Here is a 27,068-nt window from a genome sequence, read left to right as displayed (position 1 = left end):
GAGCTGGCATTAGAGCTAGCAGCCTCTGCATTACAAGAAAGGTTACCTACACGCATTACCGTGAAGCGTACTAGGTTCTCCCAAATCAAGAAGAGAAAATAAGTTTCAAATCTACTAGTTCATTATTTTCAAAGTCTGATATGATCCTCCAGGCCTAGACAGCCCAGGAGGTTCCTGCAGAACACTGATTACAACTTTTTGACACAAGTGGTGGAGGAGCCAACGAGGAGAGGTGTGCTGCTGTACCTTGTGCTGACAAATAGAGATGGACTGGTTGTGGATGTGAAGGCTGGGGGCAGCCTTGGCTGCAGTGACCTTGAGATGGTGGAGTTCTGTATCCTGCATGGAGGAAGCAGGGCAATAAGTAGGATGAAAAACCTGGACTTCAGGGGAGCTAACTTTGGTCTCTTCAAAGACCTACTTGGAGAAATCCCATGGGTTAGGGCTCTAGAAGGTAGGCGGGTCCAAGAGAGCTGGTCGTTATTTCAGGATCACTTCTTTCATGCTCTGGATCAGTGCATCCCCCTCAGTGAGAAATCTAGCAAAGGCGGCAGGAGACCTGCATGGAAGAGCAAGGAGCTTCTAGTAAAACTCAGAGGGCAGAGAAAGGTCTATGGAACGTGGAAAGAGGGACAGGCCACTTGGGAGGAATACAGGAACGCTGTCAGAACATGCAGGGAAGCAATGAGGAAGGCTAAGGCCCATCTGATATTAAATCTGGCAAGGGATGTCAAAGACAACTAGAAGGGCTGCTTCAAGTACATCAGCAGCAAATGAAAGACTAGGTAAAGTGTGGGACTGCTGCTGCATGAGATGGGTGCCGTCCTGACAGAGGATACAGAGCAGGTGGAGTTACTGAATGCCGCCTTTACTTCAGTCTTCGCTGCTACTGCTTGCCCTCAGGAATCCCACTCACTAGAGGTAAGAGAGAAAGCCTAGAGAATGGAAGACCTTCCCTTGGTTGAAGAGGATGGGGTGAGAGATCACTTAAGCAATCTGGACACCCACAAATCCATGGGCCCTGATAGAACGCACCCATGAGTGCTGAGGGAGCTGGCGGATGTCATTGCTGAGCCACTCTCCACCATCTTTGAAAGGTCCTGGAGAACAAAAGTGCCCGATGACTGGAGGAAAGCCAGTGTTACTCCAGTCTTCAAAAAGGGCAAGAAGAAGGACACAGCGAACTACAGGCCCGTCAGCCTCACCTCCATCCCTGGAAAGGTGATGGAGCAGCTCATTCTGGATGTCATCTCTAAGTAAGTGGAGGAAAAGAAGGTTATCAGGAATAGTCAACACGGATTCACCAAAGGGAAATCACACTTGACCAATCTGATAGCCTTCTATGCTGGCACGCCCAGCTGGGTAGCGGAGGGGAAAGCAATGGATGTTGTCTACCTCGACTTCAGCAAGGCTTTTGACACTGTCTCCCATAATATCCTCCTAGGGAAGCTCAGGAAGTGTGGGCCGGATGAGTGGACAGCGAGGTGGATTGAGAACTGGCTGAATGGCAGTCATCAGCGGCACTGAGTCTGGTTGGAGGCCTGTAGCTAGTGGGGTTCACCAGGGATCGGTACTCCTCCCAGTCTTGTTCAACTTCTTCACCAATGACCTGGATGAAGCGACAGTGTACCCTCAGCAAGTTTGCTGATGACACAAAACTGGGAGGAATGGCGGATACACCATAAGGCTTGTGCTGCCATTCAGCAAGACCTCGACAGGCTGGAGAGTTGGGCAGAGAGGAACCTCATGAAATTCAGTAAGGGCAAGTGCAGGGTCCAGCACCTGGGGAGTAACAACCCCATACAGCAATACAGGCTAGTGTTTGACCTGCTGGGAAGCAGCTCTGTGGAGAGGGACCTGGGTGTCCTGGTGGATGACAAGTTAACCATGAACCAGCAGCTTGCGCTTGTTGCCATGAAGTCCAGTGGTATCCCGGGATGCAGTAAGAAGAGTGTGGCCAGCAGGTCAAGGGAGGTTCTCCTTCCCCTCTGCTCAGCCCCAGTGAGGCCCCATCTGGAGTACTGTGTCCAGTGCTGGGCTCCCCACTTCAAGAAAGATGAAGAGCTACTGGAGAGAGTCCAGCAGAGGGCTACGAGGATGATGAAGGGACTGGAGCATCTCTCCTGCGAGGAAAAGCTGAGGGAGCTGGGCTTGTTCAGCCTGAAGAAGAGAAGGCTGAGAGGGGACCTTATAAATGCTTACAAATCTCTTCAGGGTGGGTGTCAGGAGGATGCGGCCAGACTCTTTGCAGTGATGCCCAGCGACAGGACAAGTGCAATGGGCACAAACTGAAGCATAGGAAGTTCCGTCTGAACATGAGGAAGAACTCCCTTAGTTTGAGGGTGACAGAGCACTGGAACAGGTTGCCCAGAGGAGTTGTGGAGTCTGCTTCTCTGGAGACATTCAAACCCCCCTGGACAGGGTCCTGTGCAGCCTGCTCTAGGTGACCCTGCTTTGGCAGTGGGGCTGGACTAGATGATCTCCAGAAGACCCTTGCAACCCCTAACGTTCTGTGATTCTGTGTGATTCTACTCCTCCTCCTAGTTGCTCTATTCCACAGAAAAACCAGGAAGAAAGGTGGGGAAGAAATGGCTGTTATTTGTATTCAGATTTACAGGAGAGACATACAGACTTTTAACTAAAAATGACAACTGGAACAGTACGAACTACAAGCATGTAAAACAGCTTTTATCTTAAATTTTAGCCCAAGTAGCTAACCCTGAACTCTTACACTATACAGGATACGTATCACGCAACATATATTAATTGCATCAGTAAGTGACACTTTATCACTTTGTTCATACTCCACAAGACTACTAGTGATTTTAAACTTACTTCTAAACGGTAAAGTAAATTCAATTTTGAAATGATTCTACATCTTAAGTCACTGATGACTATAAATCATTATGTGGTCTTCAAGCAAAAAAAACCAAACAAACCACACATTAGAAAGACACAAATGACCATGATTCAGTGTTTAGAGGTTAAAGACACATAGCATATACAAACATTTCTCAGGTCTGAACACAGAACCTTCACTCATTGTTGGAAATGTGAAATTCATTTTTACATTGTTTCCTTCTGAGAACAGAAGTCCTAGGGAAAACTCTAGAGAGCTGGATAAAGCAGTATCCTCTCAATAGTTACAGAGAGACAAAAACTGTTCCATCTTTCCACTGCAGATCTCTACAGCAAATTTATGTACTGAAAGGAGAACCAAAGAAGAGAACTCTCTTGCTGCTCTGTTTCACAGTCTCTTCTGGCATCTCATAAAATTGCACAAGGAACTTGGTGGAAACTTGTTTATAAATCAGAAACCTCAAATTCAGAGCTGTGTAACTCTCAAGGACATAAACAGAAACAAACCAATCAACCAGAACAAAAACACTAGAAGTTCATATTCCCAGATTTCAGTGGACTGTTGTGGCATACAGCTTACAATCATCAAGAAAGGTAAGACAGCTAAATCCTACGCCTTCTTAATGTCGCTTTCCTAGGTGATTAAAATACAGGAACCATAAGCCATCTTTTTGATTTTCTTTTTTTTATTTTTTTTTTTTTTTTTAAAAACGATGATTCCCTGATTTTCATTCTCTCACTCTCTGTCAAGACCATATTGTTTTCTTCTAGCTCTGAGCACTTTGATTTCTCTAAAATATAGAAGTGGTTTATATTTTATTCTATCTGCATCTCCAGATCAAGGAATCTTTCAGAATGGTTTGTTTTGTGCTCTTTTTTATCAGCTCAGAGTTAGTCATATAGAACCAGTACCTTCTAAATAACAAAACTCATCTTCAACACTCTTCTGAACAGCCTTTTTCATGGAGAGAAAACATACTGAAAGAATAAAATAACATTTGAATAACCCATACTTACTTAGAGAAGGTCCATGGAGAATTGCACAGTTGGGACAATGGTACAGATCAATGTCAACAGCATGGTGCTCCTCTACCCCAACGCAGCTGGAATAATATTTTCAAAATGTTAATCAGAATATATGCAAGATTTATTTTTCAAGCTGAAAAATAATTATATCTCAAGTTTTTAGCACAATATGCTTAGTCTACAAAATCGTAATGAGATATCAAATTATCTCAACTACCGGGCTGACACAAAAAATTCGAGTGATAATTTATCACTGAATAGAGAATGCCATTTTAAAAAAAAAATCATAAAAAGGAAACAAGAATCAAATTTCTTTAAAAATGAGTCCACAGTATATACCATTACCCCTCATCCCCCCCAAAAGCTTTCATCCTAATTACAGGAAACAGGTTATACAAAATTATTCAAGCATTTTTCCTTATAAAAGTTTAATTTGAATTAAATTACTAAGTCTATGTGCTGCCAATTTATAGAAGATATCATGGATTTTTTTCTTGTTTTCTTCTTTTCTTTTTTTTCTGCAAAAAGCATATAACTGACTGCTACCCCCCTGTCACAGTTTAACCCAGCAGCCAGCAACTAAGCACCAAACAGCCGCTCACCCATCACTCCCCTTCCCCCCAAGCGAGATGGGGATGAGAAACGGACAAAAGTGGCAACTCGTGGGTTGAGATAAAGACAGTTTAATAAGATAACAAAGGAAATACTACTACTAATAATAATGAATATGCAAAATAAGCTATACACAATACAACTTTCTTATCACCCAATGACCGATTCACAGCCAGTCCCCGAGCAGCAATCGCAGAACCCGGAACTCAGGGATTTCATGAATTTCAACTTCCAAAAAAGACCAAACTCCCAGACTCCATGTACCAGTACAGGTTTGTGGTTGACCTGCTGGGAAGCAGCTCAGTGGAGAGGGACCTGGGTGTCCTGGCGGATGGCAAGTTAACCATGAGCCAGCAGTGTGCCCTGGCTGCCAAGGCGGCCAATGGTCTCCTGGGGTGCACCAAGAAGAGTGTGGCCAGCAGGTGGAGGGAGGTTCTTCTCCCCCTCAACTCGGCCCTAGTGAGGCCCCATCTGGAGTACTGTGTCCAGTGCTGGGCTCCCCACTTCAAGAAAGATGAGGAGCTACTGGAGAGAGTCCAGCAGAGGGCTACGAGGATGATGAAGGGACTGGAGCATCTCTCCTATGAGGAAAGGCTGAGGGAGCTGGACTTGTTCAGCCTGAAGAACAGAAGGCTGAGAGGGGACCTTATAAATGCTTACAAATCTCTTCAGGGTGGGTGTCAGGAGGATGGGGCCAGACTCTTTGCAGTGGTGTCCAGCGACAGGACAAAGGCAACAGGCACAAACTGAAGCATAAGTTCCGTCTGAACATGAGGAAGAACTCCCTGACTTTGAGGGTGACAGAGCACTGGAACAGGTTGCCCAGAGGAGTTGTGGAGTCTTCTTCTCTGGAGACATTCAAACCCCCCTGGACAGGGTCCTGTGCAGCCTGCTGTAGGTGACCCTGCTTTGGCAGTGGGGTTGGACGAGATGATCTCCAAAGGACCCTTGCAACCCCTAACGTTCTGTTATTCTGTGCTTCTGTGACAAGAGATGATTCGAACTCACGGAAAAGGAAAAAAAGGATTCTTGCCTCCCGGCCAACCTTCATTCATCAAATGAACATGACATCTACAGTATGGAATATTTCCACTGGCCAGCTTAGGCTGGCTGCATGGCTGTGCTCCCTCCCAGGTCCTGCAAACCTGCTCATTAGCTGAACATGGCCAAAAATTCCTTGATTTCTTAGCAACAACCAAAACTATCAGTGCTATCAACATACTTCTCTTGGTAAATTCAAAACACAGCAGTTACTGGGAGGAAAACAAACTCTATTCCAGCTGAAACCAGGATACCTCCAAAACAAATCAATGAAGAATACTTTCATAGTCTTCGTGAAATCTTTACACCACTTGTACTAGCTCTGCAAGTTACACTTCACAGAATCAGAATCATAGAATGGTTTGGGTTGGAAGGGACCTTAATAATCATCTAGTTCCAACCCCACCCCCCCACACTGGGCAGAGACACCCTCCATTAGACCAGGTTGGCTCAAAGCCCCATCCAACCTGGCCTTGAACACTTCCAAGGAGGGGGCATTCACAGCTTCTTTGGGCAACCTGTGCCAGTGCCTCAACATCATCATAGTAAAGAATTTTTTTCTTAGATCTAATCTAAATCTTCCCCTTTTCAGCTTAAAGCCATTACCCCTTGTCCTACTGCTACATGCCCTTGCAAAAAGTCCCTCTTCATCAATCTTGTAAGCCCCTTCAGGTACTGAAAGGCTGCTATAAGGTCACCCCGGAGCCTTCTCTTCTCCAGGCTGAACAGCCCCAACTCTCTCAGCCTTTCCTCATAGCAGAGGTGTTCCAGCCCTCAGATCATTTTTGTGGCCTCCTCTGTCCCTGCTCCAACAGGTCCATGTCCTTCTTGTGCTGAGGGCTCCAGAGCTGGACGCAGGACTCCAGGTGAGGTCTCACCAGAGCAGAGTAGAGGGGCAGAATCCCCTCCCTCACCCTGCTGGCCACACTTCTTTTGATGCAGCCCAGGATATGGTTGTCCTTCTGAGCTGTGAATGCACACTGCCAGGTCATGTTGAGCTTCTCATCAACCAGCACCTGCAAGTCCTTCTCCTCAGGGCTGCTCTCAGTCATGGCCTGTGACTGGAACTTGTTGTCCTCATATTTTTTCCTGTTCTTTTATTGGTATCACAATTCCTGATTTCTGGTTCTATGCAAAGTTAGTTTGGTTCAACAGGATTTATTGTCTGGATCAGTGCCACCTTGCCATCTCTGGCTAAACTCATGCATAAGAAGTGGGATTCAGGTACAGAATCAGAAAACTAGTAGTTTGGTAGTTTTGGTAGTTTGTATGCTTTGTAGAAATGTTTTTGTTTTAAAACAGAAAGGAGTCAAAGAGCACTTCAGAGATGTAATGTTTTCCTGGTGCACATTTTTTCGCAGCTAAAACATAGTGGGATTAAACTTGAAGATCTTTGTAACAGTCATGACAAAGCATCTACAGTGCTGTAAATCACAGGATTTTAAAGTCAAAATGAAGTACATTTTCTTATAAGCTGAAACACTAGAGGTTAATTGGAGAAGCAGTGCTTTTGCACCAAGTTCTCAAGGAAGGAAAAAAAAAAGTAATCCCTATTTGCTTGTAGAATCTGAATCCTGGCAAAGTTCTTTCTCTGAAAAGTTCATTGACACTGACAAAATTGGTGACTTTATTATAGAGAAGCAAGACTACAGCATTGAACATTTACACTGAAATTAGGTATTTACATTCAACGTATTCTAGTACCACGAGAACTTGAACATTACTCCATTCAGGTAACCCATTTCATATCAAAAGCATAATGACAGCTTAAACACTGAAGCTTTGAAATGACCCAGCTACTAGCAGTCTTTTCCCCAGCAGCCTAGAGCCAAAACTGCTGGCACACTCCAGTAAGTGTCAGTACCTGCTGTCAAAACAATATACTGAACAGTTCAGCATTCAAAGCGCACCAATGAGCAAATCAAATCTGAAGCCGAAGAGCATCTCCCATGTAACTATCAATGAGAAGTACACCGTCCTGAATACTCTGTAAACAGATTCAGCTGATTCTTCTGCTTCTCCATTCGCTACATACCACAAGAAATTTGAAAATTATATACCTTTTTTAAAATCTAAATACAAAACTCAGCTGCCACAGTTCATCACAATCTTCGCAATATTTAGTATCTGTTTTAAGACCACAACTACAGGAATTGTCATTACATGAAAATTCAGCTGACATATAAACAAAAAGGAAGGCAGCAGCAGTCTTTAAAAATGCATGTCCCATTTCCTTCTGCTTGTGTTCTCTCTCTTTTTATAGAAGAGTGACTCACAATCCTATGTATCATGAGAAAACTGTTCAAAAATGTACACTCTAAAAGCCTCAAAGAAGAAGGCTGGTTTTATACTTCCTTAGTAATCCCACTATATTTTAGCTAAATTTTTGCTTTTTGAACCGCTGAAGATACCTATGTTGGACTGTATCTTGATCAAGTTTGCACAATCATTCAATGAAACACAGGAAAACTTCATTTACTCCCTTTCCTTTTTCTTGGTGTTCATCTGGTACATTCGTCATCACCCCAATCAAATATCTTGCTGACTAACAGTAAGAACTTTGCATCAAAGTATAGTAAAAATACTTTAAAGCTTTGACAACTGTTTATCATATTCTGTTTAAGAATGTTAATTTTATTGTCTCTTCTAGAAATGTTACAGATAACCTGAAAATAAAGCAAAAATTCTGTTAAGTACTGAACACTTTCTCTGACTGGATTAATTCCATAATCTTTCATGAAGGCACATGGGACTTTGTGTACAGAGACAGCAGGTGACACTGGAATAGTATCAGAATAGCTGGAACAGCCATCCAAAAAAAGCAAGCAAACATTTTTGGTCTACTATTGATGCTCTGAACTAGCACTAACTGTAAAGACAAAACACTCACTGGGATATACTGGAAGGCAAACGAGGTGCCACCACCTGCAAGAACAAGCACTGCAAGGATGCCACAGAGCATATCAATCACATACAGCAGCACTACAAGTCACTTTCCTGAGTCCCCTTCTCTAACACACATAGATGAATGTGACATTAATCATTCTGGCTACTTGCAAGCAATCAATTACTGTGGTAAGAGCAACTTCAGACCTCCAGCATCAAAGCAAGGTCACCAAGAGGTAGCAGAGAGCCTGGAAAGCATTAACATACTCAAATACAGTAACACTCCCAAATCACTGATGTTTTTCTGAATGAAATAACATTACTATCCTTCACCTCACCATCCATTTGGGTTGAAATGTCTTCAGTCTATATTACCTAGTTGCTGAATTGCTTGTCTCCTGCAGGGAGGCTGTAGACAAATTCTCAGGAATGGTGAAAAGTTTACAGTATTACAAGATAAAAAATAAAATATAGTAATAGTTAAAAAAAACCCCACAACTGTAGAAGACTATGCAAAAATATGCCTCTAATTCTGTTCATGAAGATGGAAGGCCTGAACACGCCCGATTTTACTTCAAATGGTTCTAGAAGCAGTAGCAAGGTAGAAAAATTTAGTTAGAAATAGACTCCATGATATCAGTCTCTGAACATTCAGACTTTCATAACTTCCTCAAGGTGTCTAGTATCAAGGCAAGGTCAGCAAGAGGCAGTAGAAGAAATGGGGAAGTGCCAAGCTTTTTCACGTACAAGAACATGCCCATCCCCGGTAACTGAAGAACTCCCTTGCCACTCAAAGTTCGAGGAACCAACCCTCCAGACTTCAGTCTCGCTAGAAGGTGAATGTTTTTGATTTAGCCTCAACTTTCCATTTGATTATTATATTTGCAGCTATGTAAAAGGAGGAAGTGTAAATCAAAAACAATCAGAAGAGGACTATCTAGCATATCTGATAGATACCAGTGGACATCTGCTTTTCTGTAAAGAGAAAATAAGGCTTCTTTCACAGGGGAAAAAAAAAATCCTGCAGAGGCTGTTCTCTACTGCAGTACTGCTGTTAATTCAGGATTTAAGAGATGACTACAGATAATTTGGAATGACAGATTCAACAACTATTTCACAATGCTGGAATGCTTTGTACAAGGAGTTTGCAGAAGTCCAAAGCATTTACAGGAAGCATTACCCCTGAAGACTGCATGGCTGTACACAGTAAGCCACCCACTGCACCTGGCACCTCCTCTCTCCTGCAGCAGCACGACGCTGTGAACAAGGATTGGATCCACATCAGTCACCACACAGGCTGCTACACCTTCCACATCTAATACCTGCTGCTTGCTCTCAACCCAGTCTGGCTTTTCTCTTCCCTACTTCTGATGTTACCAAGCATGACAGCAACATTTTAGAGATTGCTTAACTGCCTCTGTTGATATGACTGAAAGAATCCTGGTTTAAGAAAAAAATCCAAAGCGCTCTTGATTCAAGGCCTTATTTTCAGTGTTCTTAAAGGGACACAACTACTTCAAAAGCTATTTTAGCTTATTAAAACTAGTAGTGTATATACTCTACCGTTATATAAAATTCCAAGTATAAAAGGGAATGACGACACACATAGCACTACAAAAGTCAACCTACGCATAAAGTTTGGATGCTTCTTTTCCTCGTTTAACTGTCACAGCTGAAAAGACTAACAGGCCAGACTATCAGCTGTTGGCACGATATCCCTACTAGGATATTTCTGAGGTTTCCTGTATACAAGGCATACTGCAAATACACCTCTCAGTGTTCAAGATTTGTAAGCAATTCTTGATGTTCTAACAAAAGGACTGCAGAAAGCAAGGATTATCCTCAGTTCATCTGTCAAGAAGCTGGGTCGTACACAGGACACCATTCTCTTGGATTCCATCTTCTGTTCCTTTCCCCCATCATTTTAATTCTGTAAGCTCCTTTTTTATGTCTTTCAGTAGCATAGAATCATAGAATCATAGAAAGTTTTGGGTTGGAAGGGACCCCTAGAGGTCATCTAGTCCAACCCCCCCGCAGTGAGCAGGGACACCACTAACTAGATCAGGTTGCTCAGAGCCCTGTCCAACCTGGTCTTGAATGTTTCCAGGGATGGGGCCTCCACTACCTCTCTGGGCAACCCGTTTCAGAGTTTCACAACCCTCATTGTAAAGAATTTCTTCCTTATATCTAGCCTAAACCTACCCTGTTTTAGTTTAAAACCATTACCCCTCGTCCTGTCACTGCTGTCTCTACTAAAAAGATTGTCCCCATCTTTCCTATAGGCTCCCTTTAAGTACTGAAAGGCTGCAATCAGGTCTCCCTGCAGCCTTCTCTTCTCCAGGCTGAACAAGCCCAACTCTCTCAGCCTGTCCTCATAGGAGAGGTGCTCCAGCCCTCGAATCATTTTTGTAGCCCTCCTTTGGACCCGCTCCAACAGCTCCATGTTCCAGCATGTGGAAAACAATCTAACAGACTGTTTTCTAGATTCAATTGTACTTGTTATGAAGTTTCCCACAGCAGCTTCCACTTCTCTGAACAACAGCATGACACTCTGTACACATAAGCTTCATCTAGCAGTTGAGGAAACGTGACAGGCCATCGCAGGAATGTCTACTACTTCTTCAACCGATATTGTTAGATAGATACTGTTTTACAATCAGATACGGATTTACAGCTTAAAATTGAGCCAAAGTTTTTTTTTTAAGTCTCTTACTTTCTTCTTGGGACACACAACGTTCAGATCCAAACACCTCTTGGTTTTCCAGTCTATCCTGAACATTCTGACTTTTTCACCTTCATTGTGCAGCACAAATGCAGGTTCAGGACTCTTGCTAGCATGTTTAATTAGGCACAATACCTTGTGTCTTTTCCAAGCTACAAAAATACTGAAAAATACATTTTCCAAGATGCCCCTATATTGTCCCTGAAGAAACACTATGGGTGATGTTTTTTCTTTCTCTACATTCCTATTTCTGAACAAGAACTCAGCACATCCTCTTCTTCAGGTCCACCCTTGCATCAGCACCCACAGCCTTTCCTTGCTATGCCTCAGAAAGCACCACAGGTTTTATCCAGTAAAAGGAGAAACACATGTCTTGACACCCAATAGGAAGAGATTAACAAAAATCCTCAAAACAGCAAAAAAATACTAGGGGTATTAGAGTATTTTTCCTGTTACTATGAATATAGAGCTACAGACAATTTCCAGGGGTAGAGGCATGTTTCCAATTAACTCCTGCCCATTTTCTGACAGAGCAGATCCCCAAAATCCTTCTTCAATTTCCAGTTACTCACATAACAACTGAGAAGATATATACACAGAGAGTCCCTACAGTGTCCTAACACGGATGAGGAAAGGAATCAGTAAATTCTAGAGGTAGTAAAGATTCATTAGTAACAGAAGAGTCTTAATTACCAAAAAAATTGAAGTCACTACCACAGGGTACAGTTTCAACATCATATTAAACTGAGTGTAGTTGCTGCTGAAAAATGGTCCCACCCTCCTTCCTCCAACTGTCTGACCATGGACTTCCATTGTTTCTCTCACCAGATCTAAACTATCAGGCTGCAACATGACAAGTCAGTTCAACAAGCTGATCCAAAGGACAAAAATTAATCATCGCTCAATTCACTTTTTCAGACAGACTTTAGAAACCCTAGCAATAAGATTCCCATGAATAAAAAAAAATAAATAAAATGTTATGTTACAGTTATATGCAGTTATTTATCAAATATGTAACTTACTGTTATTTTCAAGACATGATATTTGAAAATATCTTGTTATTTTATCTCTACACTAGTTTAGTCTTTCTAAAAACAATTGCTATACAATACGAGAGGTGTCTATAGCAATCTTATGCCGATAATAGATACATAAGAGACTGACATTTGCCTTTTAAGTATCAGGCCTTATTATTGAATTGCAAACAATCACAGACAAGAGCTATTTCTCATAATATACTGAGCAAATAACCCAGCAAATAGAAGGCAAGTATCATAGCGAACTGTTCAGTTTACCCGTAACAATGTCTGCAGTTACTACTTTCAACCCTGATCTGTTTGAGCTTAACCCCAAAATACTATTGCATTTATTGTCAAAATCAATTAGCAAGCTTACAAATTATGCAAAGAACAGATTCTCCTACTCCATCCCAAGAATGCAAAGAAAAGCATGGGGGTGGGAAAACAATTTGTCAAATTTTAAGGAATTCTGGTTAGTCATTTAATTCTAGCCTATTCTTTCCGAGCAGGAAAAGGATGCCAAGTAGGCAATATTTACAGGTTAAAACGATGGAAGTGCGCAAGATCTCACTGCCACAACCAATGGCCATATCCGCCACTCATTCAGGAACAACATTAAAGTACTTATTTAGGAACAGAAAGACGAAGTCATAGTGTGACAATACTGTTCATGGACTACATACCATCCTGTAGCGCAAAAACAGGTAAAAAATGCAGTTTATTTGAAGGAGAGTCTAAAAAGAAATGGAGTGAGCTTTAAAAACCTGAACCTCAAGTGCCAGCTAGATTTTTTTTTTCCCTTCTCTTCCAAATGCATGCAGTTACACCAAAGGAATAAAACCAAACACAAAGCAACATGGGAAATTGCAAGGTATCTCTTCCAGCTCTCTCTTAGTGTTACTGCGATAAGCACGGTAACAATTCTAGAATCACAATATTAGTAACTGTAGGCTTATAAGGATTTACTTTGGCAATTAAATAGTTTCAAAGAAGTGACACACTTCTATAGATTAGATATAGAACCATACTGCCTTAAAGTAAATTACATAAAAAAATACCCTAAATAAAAATATTTGAGCTCTTCTTTTTTGTCATATTCACTTTCCAAAACAAAACACCTTTTAAAAAGGAATGATTGGTATAAACACAACTCAAATAGCATAGATAAATACCTTTTTTAAAAATAATTTTGAAAAAACAGACAAACAAAACAATGTTTATCTGTAGCAAATATTCCCCTCTCCCAGAGCTACCAATTTTCTCCACAATAAAAATAAAATTAGATTTGTATAGAATATACACATGTTGGCCCGACAGCATACGTAGTTTTAGTAGGTATTCACTCACACACATTCCACCAATCAAGTTCTTATGGACAGAAAAATGACATGCTAGGCTAAGTCTCAAAATAACTAACTTCTTCAATATTGCATGATCTTACAACACACATAAGAATCCCAAGAGTAACAATGCTGCATGCCATAATAGACATAAAAGTCTGATCTTTGATTGCCTAGAGGCATCTATCCTGACACTTCTGGAGTCCTAAGAGGTCTTAGTCTACTTCAGACTAACCATCACACTGCACACTAAAAATGTAAACGTTCATTACCTAGGTTTAGACTTCCCTAATGTAACTGAACCCTATTGCTTGCAAAGTACGTAATATACCTCTGAAATGACGTACTACAGTGACACAAATATGCTGATAGGTATATGATCTATTTTGATTTCCAAAGGGCCTTCCAAAGGCTCAGACTTCCTGGACCTCCAGACATAAAAGTAAAATGGTATATTGATAGCTATACTAGTGCTGTCCTTGCAGAAGACAATTCTAATGGCAATAATCATGCACATTCTTCCACTGAGAAAGAAAATCAGTATGAATAATTTGTCTCTCAAGTAAGAGTGCTTTTCGCTTCCTCAAAGAACAGAGGCTAAAATAAATAAAATCATTTCATGACATCTTGTCGAAGAAAGCTCAACTCCACAGAATGGATTCTGATAAGTAGAAACTCAGCAGGAAAATTATGATGAATGGAACAAAGCTATCAAGTCATACAATGATATAGGTTCAGTTACAGATACAACAAAACCTTCTACCTACATTTAGGGATGCAGCCGTGTATGCAACACATTCACCATGGTACCTAAAATCTCCGGGAAACAGCACTGGCATGCATTATTTGTACACTGATTCTTCCATTCTGTAATTCCAGCCCAGTCTGAAAATGAGTTGATATGTTTTTTACATTGATAACATGCTTTTTTCCCCAAGATCTGGATTTTAAGCACAATTAGCTCAATGTATTGAAATTGCTAGAATGAAGTTAAGAGAGAAAGGGCCATTACTTTCACAGAATAATTTGACAACTGAACATTTGGTATAATCAGCATAATCTTACTTCTAACCATCTACGTTTATGAAAAGATTGTGTGGAGAGCTGATTTTCTAAACAATGATTTCATGTAACTATAAGGAATTTAAGCAAAAAAGTAAAATGACTGTTCAAACTGCAGTCAAAAGAAGTACATGCTCAGGAAATCCTAAGAGCTTTACATGCAAAAATACACACTGAATTCAAACAGCCTTTTCATTACATTGTAAGACTGTTAGGAAGAGACACACAGCCCAGCATAATTCATCATAGCATTGACCATCACGGATTATGCGCAGTAATTCTATGAGAAGTACTTTTCCTAGTGAGGATTTTGTGGCAAGGCCAAGTTAACATCACTGAAGTACTTCTAACGCATTCCTTTTGTTCAGTATCATCTGTTAAGCCCACACTCAATTTCTCTCTCCCTCCTATGCCAACTGAGACTTCTACTTATTCTTCCCAACCAGACTGATTCCATCACGCTGCTTTAAAAGAGTATTTACAATTAACTTTTGTCCCTGTCCTTTTAAAATCATTGTTTTACAGAAACGAAGGCCTGAAGGAGCCTGGATCTTTTAGCATAGATCTCAGCAAAATAAGCTGCCTCAAGAAGATCAGAAAAGTAACACTTAAGAAAATTACAGCAGACCTCAAAACTAAATGGCGTATCAGGGAGAGCAGAGAAAAGGCATTTTAAAAGCAGCAGTGATAGTTGAAGGCCTTATTTCAGTGTGAAACTGATGAGATAAACCAGGATGATACCAGCAAGACGCAAGATTTATGGGAAAGAAAGCAAAAAATCTACATCAATTTGATCTGAAGGAAACTGTAACCTTTCACACAAAGCAAAGCGCTCTGTTCAGGAATTCAGAACGATGCTCTGTAGCAGCTCACACTCCCATCTTTCTCCATTCATTTTCCCAGCGTGGCTAGACTGACACACCAAAGAAAAGGAGAAACAACAGCCCAATCTTACTTTGGGCACTGTGTCTTCTCAGTTGCAACTGCTAGAAGCATGTTGAAATAATCAAGAGCCATCCTGTCCCTGCCACGACTGATGCAGGAAAAAAGATTAACATTGGATTTCAAGTACTTCTAGGAATACTGGAGTCCCAATTTATTTGGCCACAGCCAACATGAATTTTAGTTCTGGTTATAATGCAAAGTCTGTAACAGCTTTGTTTTCCTATCATGTAGCAAGGGCCTTACATACACAGAAGAATAAACTTGGTAGTTATCTGATTCAAAGAGAGAGGGCATTGGAAGGGGAATAAAGAAGAGAGAAATTGACTGTCTCCCTATACACGGACGACAAAGGTTTTCTAGGTCTTTAAGAAAGTTTTTCCATGACATATTTTCATCTCCTCCAAGACTGCAAGCCAACAAAAGTTCACCTCTTCCCCTCGAAGATATTCCAGAACCTAGCAAAAAAAAAAAAGCCCCTGACAGGCAACTGCATCTTATTTACACAATTTGCCTTATTTCAATTTCCAGCCAGGGTTACTATGTTATAATTGTGCCTATAAACAAGAAAAGAAAAGAAAAAAAAAAAAAAAAACACTCACAACCAAGAAAAAAAAGTACTTTAAAATAATACCTTGAAATCACAGAGGTTTTAAAGGCAGAACCGACACTCTGTCTCGATTCTATGGAGAAAAAAACAAAACAAAAGCCCGTAACAACAACAAAGAACGCAAACCACAAAATTTTCAACCCATTTAAAACAGCTGCCCTAGCTATCTTGAAAGAGACATCTTAACTGAGTGCCTGTGTGTGGTTGTATTCCACCCAAGAACAAACTACTGCCCAAAATTGCTACCATTATTTCCCCAGCAGCAAAAGAGGAAGAAATAGGCTCAGCTCGACTACAGACATAACAAGGGGGTGGAAAAGGGAAGTCGGTATACAAGTTAATTAAACCTTCGCTCATTCAGGAATAAAGCAACTATGACAACTGCAATACAGCAAATGAAGGCCACCCCTTTTCCTTATGAAGATATAAATAATTAAATTTAAATAAGCTTTTTCTTTTTGTTATATATTGTCTACACAAGTTGGCTTGCCTCAACTTTTACATTCTTATTTTTTTGTCTTAATCTTCCTCAGGGTCAACTTGCACACAGACTCCTGTTAATTGTCACTCTGTCTCTTGCCATCTTAATGAAATATTGCATATGATGTGGTTTTTAAAATTACAGGCATCCCAAGTCCTTTGACCACAACCAACAGGTCACTTCCAGATCCCCTGCAGTTTCCCACTAGGTAGTAAGGGTCTTCTGGACATAGAACAGACATACTCGTTACTTGTTTCTAAGACAGAGGGCATTGGAAGGGGAGGAAAGAAGAGAGAAATTAATGGAATCACAAACAGTCCATGAAAAGAAACTGAGGTTCAATCCAAAATGACAAATCTTAGGAAGCAATGACATGACATAGCTTGCATTGATCTAATAGCTTGCAGTCACTGGAAGAGGCAGGCTACTCATTCCCTTCCAAGCAAGCACTCCCATGTCGCTCCCCTGCAACGGCCCTGCTGCCTGCCTGGTTACAAGGCATCCTGTTTTCACACACTTACCCAACAGCGAGTAACCTAACCAGTTTTCTGCCTGTTTATCAAGCTAGTTTACAGCACACTTGGACAACTATCAGAGCCAACCTATGAGAGGGAGTGGAACTATGTCACCTGGAGAGAGGAAGATGAGAAGTAGCACTGCCCCTTTTGGCACCAGAAGTCACCAGGGCCAGTCAGTGCTGAACTTCACTCCCATTATTCTCTAACACTCATAATTACTCTGATCTAACAGATAAATTGCCAACAACTTACTAATTAGATAGCAGGGAACATCCCTCCTAGCATCTGAAAAACTTAGAATCATAGAATCATAGGTTGGAAAAGACTTCTAAGATCATCAAGCCCAACCATCAACCCAACACCACCATACCTACTAAACAATATCCTGAAGTGCCACATCTACATGTTTTCTAAACTCCTCCAGGGATGGGGACTCCACCACCTCCCTGGGCAGCCTAGTCCAATGTCTGACCACACTTTCAGAAAAGAAATTCTTCCTAACATCTGACCTAAATCACCCCTGATGCAACTTGAAGCCATTGCCTCTCACCCTGTCGCTAGTTACTTGGGAGAAGAGACCAACACCTGCCTCACTACAGCCTCCTTTCAGGTAGCTGTAGAGAGCAGTGAGGTCCCCCCTCAGCCTCCTCTTCTCCAGGCTAAACAGCCCCAGTTAACTCAGCTCCTCATCAGACTTGCTCTCTAGACCCCTCACCAGCCTTGCTGCCCCTCTCTGGACACGCTCCAGCACTTCAATGTCCTTCTTGTAGTGAGGGGCCCAAAACTGAACACAGTCCTCGAGGTGTGGCCTCACCAGTGCCGAGTACAGGGGCATGATCACCTCCCTATTCCTGTTGACCGCACTATTCCTGATACAAGCCAGGATGCCGTTGGCCTTCTTGGCCACCTGGGCACACTGCTGGCTCATGTTCAGCCGGTTGTCAACCAACACACCAAGACCTTTTTCCGCTGGGCAGCTTTCCAGCCACTCCTCCCCAAGTCTGTAGCGTTGTGTGGGGTTGTTGTGACCCAAGTGCAGGACCCGGCACTTGGCCTTGTTGAACCTCATACAGTTGGCCTCAGCCCATCGATCCAGTCTGTCCAGATCCCTCTGCAGAGCCCTCCTACCCTCGAGCAGATCAACACTCCCACCCAACTTGGTGTCATCTGCAAACCTACTGAGTGAGCACTCAATCCCCTTACCCAGATCATTGATAAAGATACTAAATGAGACCGGACCCAAAACTGAGCCTTGGGCAACACCACTCGTGACTGGCCACCAGCTGGATTTAACTCTGTTCACCACCACTCTCTGTGCTCGGCCATTGAGCCAGTTCTTTATCCAGCAAAGCGTACACCCATCCAAACCATGGGCAGCTAGTTTCTCCAGGAGGATGCTGTGGAAGCAGCATCGAAGGCCTTACTAAAGTCCAGGCAGACAACATCCACAGCCTTTCCCTCACCCAACAGGTTGGTCAGTGGTCATAGAAGGAGATCAGGTTGGTCCAGCAGGACCTGCCTTTTATGAACCCATGCTGGCTGGGCATGATCCCCTGGGTGTCCTTCACACGCCCAGTGAGCGCACTCAGGAGTCGTCACTCCATAATCTTGCCCAGCACTGAGGTCAGGCTGACAGGCCTATAGTTCCCAGGATCCTCCTTCCGGCCCTTCTTGAAGACGAGTGTGACACTGCCAATCCTCCATTCATCTGGGATGTCCAGATGACACCTCCTAAGTGTCCAGGTGGCATAGCAGGTCATTAACTGCTTCCTCCTGGGTTATGGGAGGTTTATTCCACTCTCCTTTCCTATCTTCCAGCACTGGGGGCTGACTACCCTGGGAATAACCAGTCTGGCTATTAAAGACTGAGGCAAAGAAGGCATTAAGTACCTCAGCCTCTTCCTCTTCCCTGTCGGCAATATTCCCCCCCTTGGCCCTCTTTTTGTTGTTGATGTATCTGTAAAAACATTTTTTGTTGTCTCTTACATCAGTGGCCAGCCCGAGTTCTAGCTGGGCTTTTGTCTTTCTGATTTACTCTCTGCATGACCTAACGAGACCCCTGTACTCCTCTTGAGTCGCCTGCCCTTTCTTCCATAGGTGGTAGACCCTCCTGTTTCTCCCTGAGTCCTAGCAAGGGTTCCCTGTTCAGCCAGGCCGGTCATCTTCCCCACCGGTTTGTCTTCCAGCACATGGGGACAGCCTGCTCCTGTGCCTTTAAGACTTCCTCCTTGAACTATGTCCAGCCTGCCTGGACCCCTTTGCCCTTCAGGACTCTCTCCCAGGGGATCCTCTCAATCAGCGTCCTGAACAGTCCCAAGTCTGCCTCCGAAAGTCCGTGGTGGTGGTTTTGCTGGCCCCCTCTTCACTTCACCACGAACCGAGAACTCTATCATTTCATCGTCGCTAAGCCCAAGACAACCTCCGACCACCACATCTGTCACCCCCCAGTCCTTCTCTGTTAGTAAACTAGAATTAAATGATATACCCTGCACAACATCGAAAAAGATATTACTAAGTCCAAGAGATGCATACATTGACACTAGATGCTGTAAGTGAACCAAGCTTTTTTAGACAGCACGGCATTTAAGATGGTCTCAGTCAGACTGCCTTTAGGTATCTCAATCTATCTTTGATGAAGGGTTTAGTTTCATTAGTTTCTTGAGAGCGGTTAGCTGTAGCTCCAGCTACAAGAGTAACTGAGGCAAGTACCAGGCATATATATGACTTTCGGCCACTACTAATACGTTATTTGCCTACAAATCACTTTTCCCAGTAATTCAGTGAAGTACAGCAGTAACTGTAACAGATGAGAAAAACAAAAAAGTAACCCAAACAGTTTGAAAGCCACATTTCTAAGCCACATCATTGTTTTCCATAAAGCAGGACAAGATCAGAAGCACAAATTTTCAGCTAGATTCCCACCTCCTAGTTTGAGAGAAATGTGATGACCGTTCTGTAGTGTGAAGATCTCTACTTGCTCTTAATAAAAGAAATATCACTTTATGTCAGCTTTTGAGGAAACAACAAGACAACGTTTGGGGTTTGATTTTTAGAGGTTGAGTAAAAAAAGTTCACTACTGTTTCTGGCATACTCACTCACCGCAGTTCTTCAATTGCACAATTACCTACAGTTAACTCACAAAAAAAGACTTATTATAATAATCTTATGTAACAAGTACCTCTTCATATACGAGATATGAGGCCAACCACCTCTTTTAGGAGACCTGCACTGTGTATTAAAAGCAGGTTTTTATTCATTTGGTAATTTGTTGGTATGTCTTCAGCAGTTCCATTTCCTTCTCAACAGCTGGAAGCGTTGACTGCTCCTCACCAAGGAAGCGCATGGACTGCAGCCTCCTACAGAGAGAGTACTAGCTGGTTATTCTAGTTGCCTAATAATTATGAGCTGTTTAGAAAGATCAGGTAGCCGGATAAAGATGAGCTGTTTAGAAACATCATGAAGCACAGCAAGTACTATCAGTACTGTGCTATTTTACATAATACAAAGTCTGTACAGCTTTCGACACCCTGAGTAATACTATCAGTAGACACCATCAGACCTGACTTAAGTTCTCCAGCACAGTGATAAAAAAAGGCGTAGAGGTGAACAGTACCAAACCCACAATCGTTTCCCAGCCTGAGGGAATTGATTAGGAAGCTAATGATCATTTTTAAATTGTGCCCCTTCATTGGAAAATGATGTCAGGCATGATTTGAAAATACGACTTTCTGCTAAGAACATTAGGCAATACCCTTTTTCTGCCTCCCACATTCTAGCACCAGTAATCAGTATTAGCACAACTTTAAGGCTCCATTGCTGCAACACCCTTGCTCCTGCGTTACTCTATGACCAACTGGCTGCTTTTACAGACTGCAGCCACAGCAAACTTGGCTTCAGCCTCCTTTATGCACCTTTTTATCTGGCTTCTTGCACCGAATACAGTTCATAAACCTAACAGGTTTAAAAATTTCTGAACCAGATTGGTTTTAAAGACGTCCTGGAACATCTTACTAGGTAGTCTTAACACTCACAGCAGCATTCCGAGTCTCTGCAGCTGTACCCGGAATGAATCTTTTATTGCCTTCAAAATTCAACTCATTAAATAGTTCTCCTCCTTTAAGAAAAAACACTTCAAAGACATTTTTTAACTCCTCTGCTTCTCAACTCTGTAATTTCCCCTCCAGCCTACAGTATTTTTCAAACATTGCTAAGAACTTTTTAGTAAGCTTTTTAGCAAGCAGAATAATTTCTGCATCTTATAACCACAGCATAAAATAATACATGATGTCTCCTACAGCTTTGAAATACCTTACTTTCATAAGGCAAATAGACTTGCAGTCAACAAGTCAACAGCAAGTAGAGACAGACGCTTCATTTTTGAAGAAATCTGAGAGCAAACTGGCTCATCGTCTGTAGCTCGCCGTCCTCATTTCAAACGCAGATGGAGCAGCTGATTACATTAACTTCTATTTAAGCTATGATACAAGCAAACTGTTTCAGATACACAGATAATGAGTTTAAATATCAGATGTTACATTGGCTGGCTGGCAGAGAAGTAAGTAGAATAAGCTACTTCCATCAACTAGATAATGCCCATAATTTAGAGATCTTTATTGGATTCTCAGCTGCTTATAGAGGTCCGGAGGGGCATACTGGCCAAAACTGTATCCATGCAGTCCATAACATACGAAGAAGTCACTTTTACACATTATTCATACATATTCATACATATTATTCTGTCTGCAGAAATCTAACTGTTCAACCCTGTTGCCTTTGTTGGCGTGGCGACCTGGTTCAGGAACGGCACGGCGACCTACCCCCCGGCCGCTCGGGCCATCAGCTCGCAGACACCAATGTGGTGGACAGCAGATGACGTTTATTGACGGGTAGCACAGTATTATATAGCTTAGGTTTACAGCGTCACTTCCGTCTGCTTACACCATGGGCTAAACGCTACTGGTTATCAGGAGAGGAGGGGGGGGCCTACCTTTCCGTACAGCACGACATCTTCCGACCGCCAGGCCCTAACTATCCACATTTCCCCCCTCCTTATGCTTAACTAAATAGGTTAATATAAAATATAAAAGTGTTAATACTTAACCTTAAGACTTAAACTTAATATCTGGCCAGACTTAACCTTACTTAACCTTAACTACAATTTTAAAAATGTAAATATTAAAATCTTACGATTACAAAGATAAGGTACCTTAGAGAAATGCATTTGTAAATTAGCTAAAATATAATCTTAAAAATTCTATTGTTATTCTTATTTTTATTCTATATTGTACAGTAGTGTTAAAAAGTATATGCTATAAACTTGAATAGAAAACATAAGGCACAGTAAACGGGTAGAAGTTGAGGTAACTTTTAGGGACGATTGAGGATAACACTGGGTAGGTACATTTTTAAAGCAGTTGTTGGTGTTCTACGAACATGATGTTAACTTTCTCTAGCCGACTCTTGACGAATGACACGATCTTGTTCAGTATACAGGGTCCAAAAATTAGTGTCATTACGATCATCGCGATCGGCCCTATCAAGGTGGATATCAGGGTGGTTCACCACGGCGAATGGTTAAACCACGATTCAAACCATCCTTGTTGGGCTTCTTTGTCTCTTTTTCTTTTTTCTAGACCTTCTCTAAGTTTGGCCATGGTATCTCTGACTACTCCGGTGTGATCAGCATAAAAACAGCACTCTTCCCCTAATGCAGCGCAGAGGCCTCCCTGTCGCAAGAAAAGAATATCCATTCCCCTCCTATTTTGTAACACAACTTCTGATAGTGAGGAACTTTCAGGCTTGGACAGAACATTTGCTGACTTGTCATCTTTTCTGGTCACCGGGGTGTACGGGTTACGGGGGTGTCCGATGATCCGGTCCTGTGAACAAAAACTCACAGTTTTCATTAGTTTTATTCTGGCTAGTATGGTGCGAACAGACACCTGGATCGGGGTTAGATGCTCTTCCTTCGCGACATGCTTAATCATGTCTGCGATACTCGACCCCGCTGATAGTGATCGCAGGATTTCTTTGGTTGTCGAATCACACTGCTGACATAAACATTCCGCTATGACTGGGCCTTTTGCCTCTGCAGGCAAGGCCGAAGAATCGACCGCTGCTTGGAGACGATCCACGAATTTTGTGAAGCTCTCACTTTCACTTTGCTTTATTGTGGACCATGGCGATGGTTTGGTAATGACTCTAGAGGTTGTGCGAATAGCTTCTCTGGCCGCACGAGTGGTTGCCATAACTTCATGGGCCCGCAGGGCTTGGGCTTGTGCCTGGGGAGTAATCATTGTGGGATCTGTGCCCATTAACCGCTGCAGGCTGGAGCCATGCAGTGGATGGTCTGCGCCAGTTACTTGGGCTAGTTGCTTCGTACAGTTGTCCTCCCATTCTTGTTTAAAAACGATCATCCCTGCCCCGTCAAAGATCAATCTACAAGTTCGTTTTATATCAAACGGGAGCATATCGTCTCCCCCGAATATACCATCTATGAGGGTGGAGACCATGGCAGAATTAAGGCCTTTATCTGCGATTGCCTTAACAATTGCTTGTATGTCCTTAGGGTTTATAGGTGTGTGGACCCTCTGTCCCCTGTCTGTCACCCGGACCGGGAATGCTAGTGCGGCCGATGGGGCCCAGTCGGCGCACGCAATCTTTATTCTCCTCCAGTCCGTGAGAGGGATTTCTCCCCCTCGCGGTTTCTCTTTAATTTGGATGGGAATATTTTGACTCTTGACTTTATTTATCTCTGTTTCCTCCTCTACTACGTTTAAATCAGTTGCGAGCCACTCGTCCCCGCTGGTGTTCGAATCGGAGTCGGAACTCGACTGACTGGTCACTTCCGGTCTCCAGTACCTTTTTGCCGAGCTCCGGCCCCCTCCCCTATGGGCGGGCCGCTCCTCCCCCCCGGGCCCGCCCCGCCCTCCGCCGTGCCCACCCCACAGGCGCACCTTTTGAAATGCACACTCTGGTTGGGTCTCTGCCCCCCGCTCGCCCCCCTGTTCTCTTCCACCTCCCGCTTGATAACTTGTGCGCTTGATAACTTTAGCGCTTCCTCCCTGTTATCACCAAAGGAATTTTCATCCCGCCTTTCCCCTTTGGGCTCGGCGCCATCTTGGGGCGCATAGGGCGGTGGTGTAGCCCAGACTTCCTCAGACCCTGTTTTTTCCGCGGCGCCCCTAGCCTCCTCGGCTAACCCGCCCCAGAAGGATTTAGCCTGTTTCTCTCCCTCCGTAAGCAGGTCGGGGTCCGGGAGTAGAGGGGACGTGTCGCCCTCTTGCTGATCTTTAGGCTCAGCAGAGCCGTTATCGTCTGGGGGGTGCAAAGTCTGTGTGGCTGCCCCGATTCCCAATTTTGGGGTAGCAAACAAACAGCTCCCTGCCGCCTTCCAGGTCTCCTGCTCTTGTCTAGCTTTCTGCAGGGCCTGTACGACTTTCCCCCACGACTTAAGGTTTCTCCCACAACCCAAGGACATCATCTCCTCGGCTAACGCTTTAGTGCACTTATCCCACACTTCAGGGTGGAAAATATCCACCGGCTGGTCAATGACCCCAATATGCAAAAGTCTCGCAACTGCGAGCGTAAAATCTTTGGGCTTACAATCAATCCCCCACTGCTTATGTAGTTGCGATACGACCTTCACAAGGGCTTCCATCCTCCTTGCTAGTCCGGGAGCGTCCTCCCCGCCGGGCTGGTCCTGCCGCTCCAGCCGCCGTTCACCCGATTCCAGGCGAGTCTTTCCCGGGTTTCGACACCACTTGTTGCCTTTGTTGGCGTGGCGACCTGGTTCAGGAACGGCACGGCGACCTACCCCCCGGCCGCTCGGGCCATCAGCTCGCAGACACCAATGTGGTGGACAGCAAATGGCGTTTATTGACGGGTAGCACAGTATTATATAGCTTAGGTTTACAGCGTCACTTCCGTCTGCTTACACCATGGGCTAAACGCTACTGGTTATCAGGAGAGGAGGGGGGGGCCTACCTTTCCGTACAGCACGACATCTTCCGACCGCCAGGCCCTAACTATCCACACAACCCTCTCCAGATGGAATTAATGAAGCACAGTAATTTTCAGACTGCGTGGAAACTTCAAACAGTGCAGAACAAAGCTAAACAGAGTTTGAGGGTTAAGTTACATCAGCACTTGGACTGAATTTTACCTGCATCAATTATTTTTATTCTGGATATAATTTGACATACCGATTTTAATCTAAAACTCTAAAAAGTTCAGATTCAGGATACCAAAGCCAGTTTTGCTCTATCACAAGCTATCTAGAGTCATTTAAATTATTTGCAATAGCACAAATCCACATCTTTTATTCTAGATTTTACACACAAACACTTCTAGAGGTGCTACTCTGTGCTACTCAGCTCCACAGCTTTTAGATGGGGGGAAAAAAAAAAAAAAGATTTTACCCATGTATCACTCTAGTGCACGTATATGTAACTCTTACAATGCCACCTTCTTCATAGTGGGCAAAAGACCAATAACGTTAGAGCAAGAACGCTCAAATAAATGCACAAGGAAAGCATGAAGGAAGCAGAGGACCTACTGCAAAAGGTTCCCTGCAAGTGACTACAGGCATTTACTCTGCGTGTAGAAATTACAGGAGACATTACAGTTCACTTTTTGTGAAAAACACAAAATTAATTCTTGAGGAGAGAATTTCTGACTCAAATTTTGTTTAATTGTTTCTATGAGAGAAGACAGGAAGTCTGCCAGAGCAACACATCCAAGTGTTTTATTTCGGGTGTCAATACTACAAGAAGTGATTATATGAAAATGTTTTGATATAAGTTAAGTAAATTATGTCTTTGCAATTCAAGAGTGAAAGTAAACATTATTACAGGTCTTAGGCTCAGGGTAATCTGCATCATGACATGCTGAAGGCCATCCAGCTGGAATGCAGCTCTGCAAGAGAAGGACCTTGTAGCCCTGGTGGACAATAAGCTGATCATGACCCAGCAATGCAAACTTGCGGCAAAGGCGGCCAACAGCCTCCTGGACTGCATTAAGAAAAGCATTGTGAAAAGGCCAAGGGTGGTGATCTTTCCCCTCTACTCAGCACTGCTGAGGCCACACCTGGAGTGCTGGGTCTAGTTCTGGGATTGCCAGTAGAAGAGACATGGACATACTGGAGCAAGTTTAGCTAAGTGCCACTAAGATGATTAAAGGACTATAGCATCGTTCAGATGAGGAGAAGCTGAGAGAACTGCAATCCTTCAGCCTGGAGAAGAGAAAGCACAGGGGGATCTTATCAATGTGTGTAAATATCAATGTGTATAAAAACCCTTGACGGGAGGAGCAAGGTGACAGACTTTACTCAGTAAGTGCCCAGTGACAGGACAAAAAGGCAATGGCGATCACAGGTTAAAGCATATGAAGTCCATCTGAACACAAAGGGAAAAAAAAAAAAAAAAAAGCATTTGTTTGGTTTTTAGATGCTAGAGTGGTCAAACACTGGAAGAGGTTGCCCAGAGAGGTTGCAGAGTCTCCATTTGTGGAGACACTCGAAACCCAACAGGACATAGTTCTGAGCAGCCTGCTCTAGCTGGCCCTGCTTGAGCAGGGGGAGTAGACTAGACGATCTTCAGAGGTCCCTTCCAACCTCAGCAGTTCTGTGATTCTGTGAAAGTTACTTTATTAAATAAAAATTGGCTGGATTAATGTGGTTATATCACTACACTGTTATAAATCTAGTTTAAACGAAAAGTAAGACTACCAGAGGACTTCTGTTCCACATCAAACAATACTAAGTGGATTAGTTAAAATAGCAAGTACAACACAATGCAGCTTTGGAATGAACTGTTGTGAGGAACAACTACTTTCATAGAATCCTAGAATGGTTTGGGTTGGAAGGGACCCTAAAGATTACTGCGTTCCAACCCCCCTGCCATGGGCAGGGACATCTTCCACTAGACCAAGTTGCTCAGAGCTCCATCCA

General features: G+C 43.0%; 1 protein-coding gene across 1 annotated transcript in view; it reads right to left on the bottom strand.

The window, feature by feature from the left end:
• KDM7A (lysine demethylase 7A) overlaps positions 1-27,068 on the bottom strand; it is an 80,024-nt gene that overhangs the window by 40,165 nt on the left and 12,791 nt on the right. The window contains exon 2 of the mRNA XM_075428135.1: positions 3,877-3,962. Within this exon, the coding sequence (XP_075284250.1) occupies positions 3,877-3,962 (86 nt within the window). The remainder of the gene's footprint in view (positions 1-3,876; positions 3,963-27,068) is intronic.

This window comes from Opisthocomus hoazin, chromosome 8 (assembly GCF_030867145.1).
Source record: "Opisthocomus hoazin isolate bOpiHoa1 chromosome 8, bOpiHoa1.hap1, whole genome shotgun sequence".
Taxonomy (NCBI): Eukaryota; Metazoa; Chordata; class Aves; order Opisthocomiformes; family Opisthocomidae; genus Opisthocomus; species Opisthocomus hoazin.
This window is presented reverse-complemented; position numbering and strand designations above follow the sequence as displayed.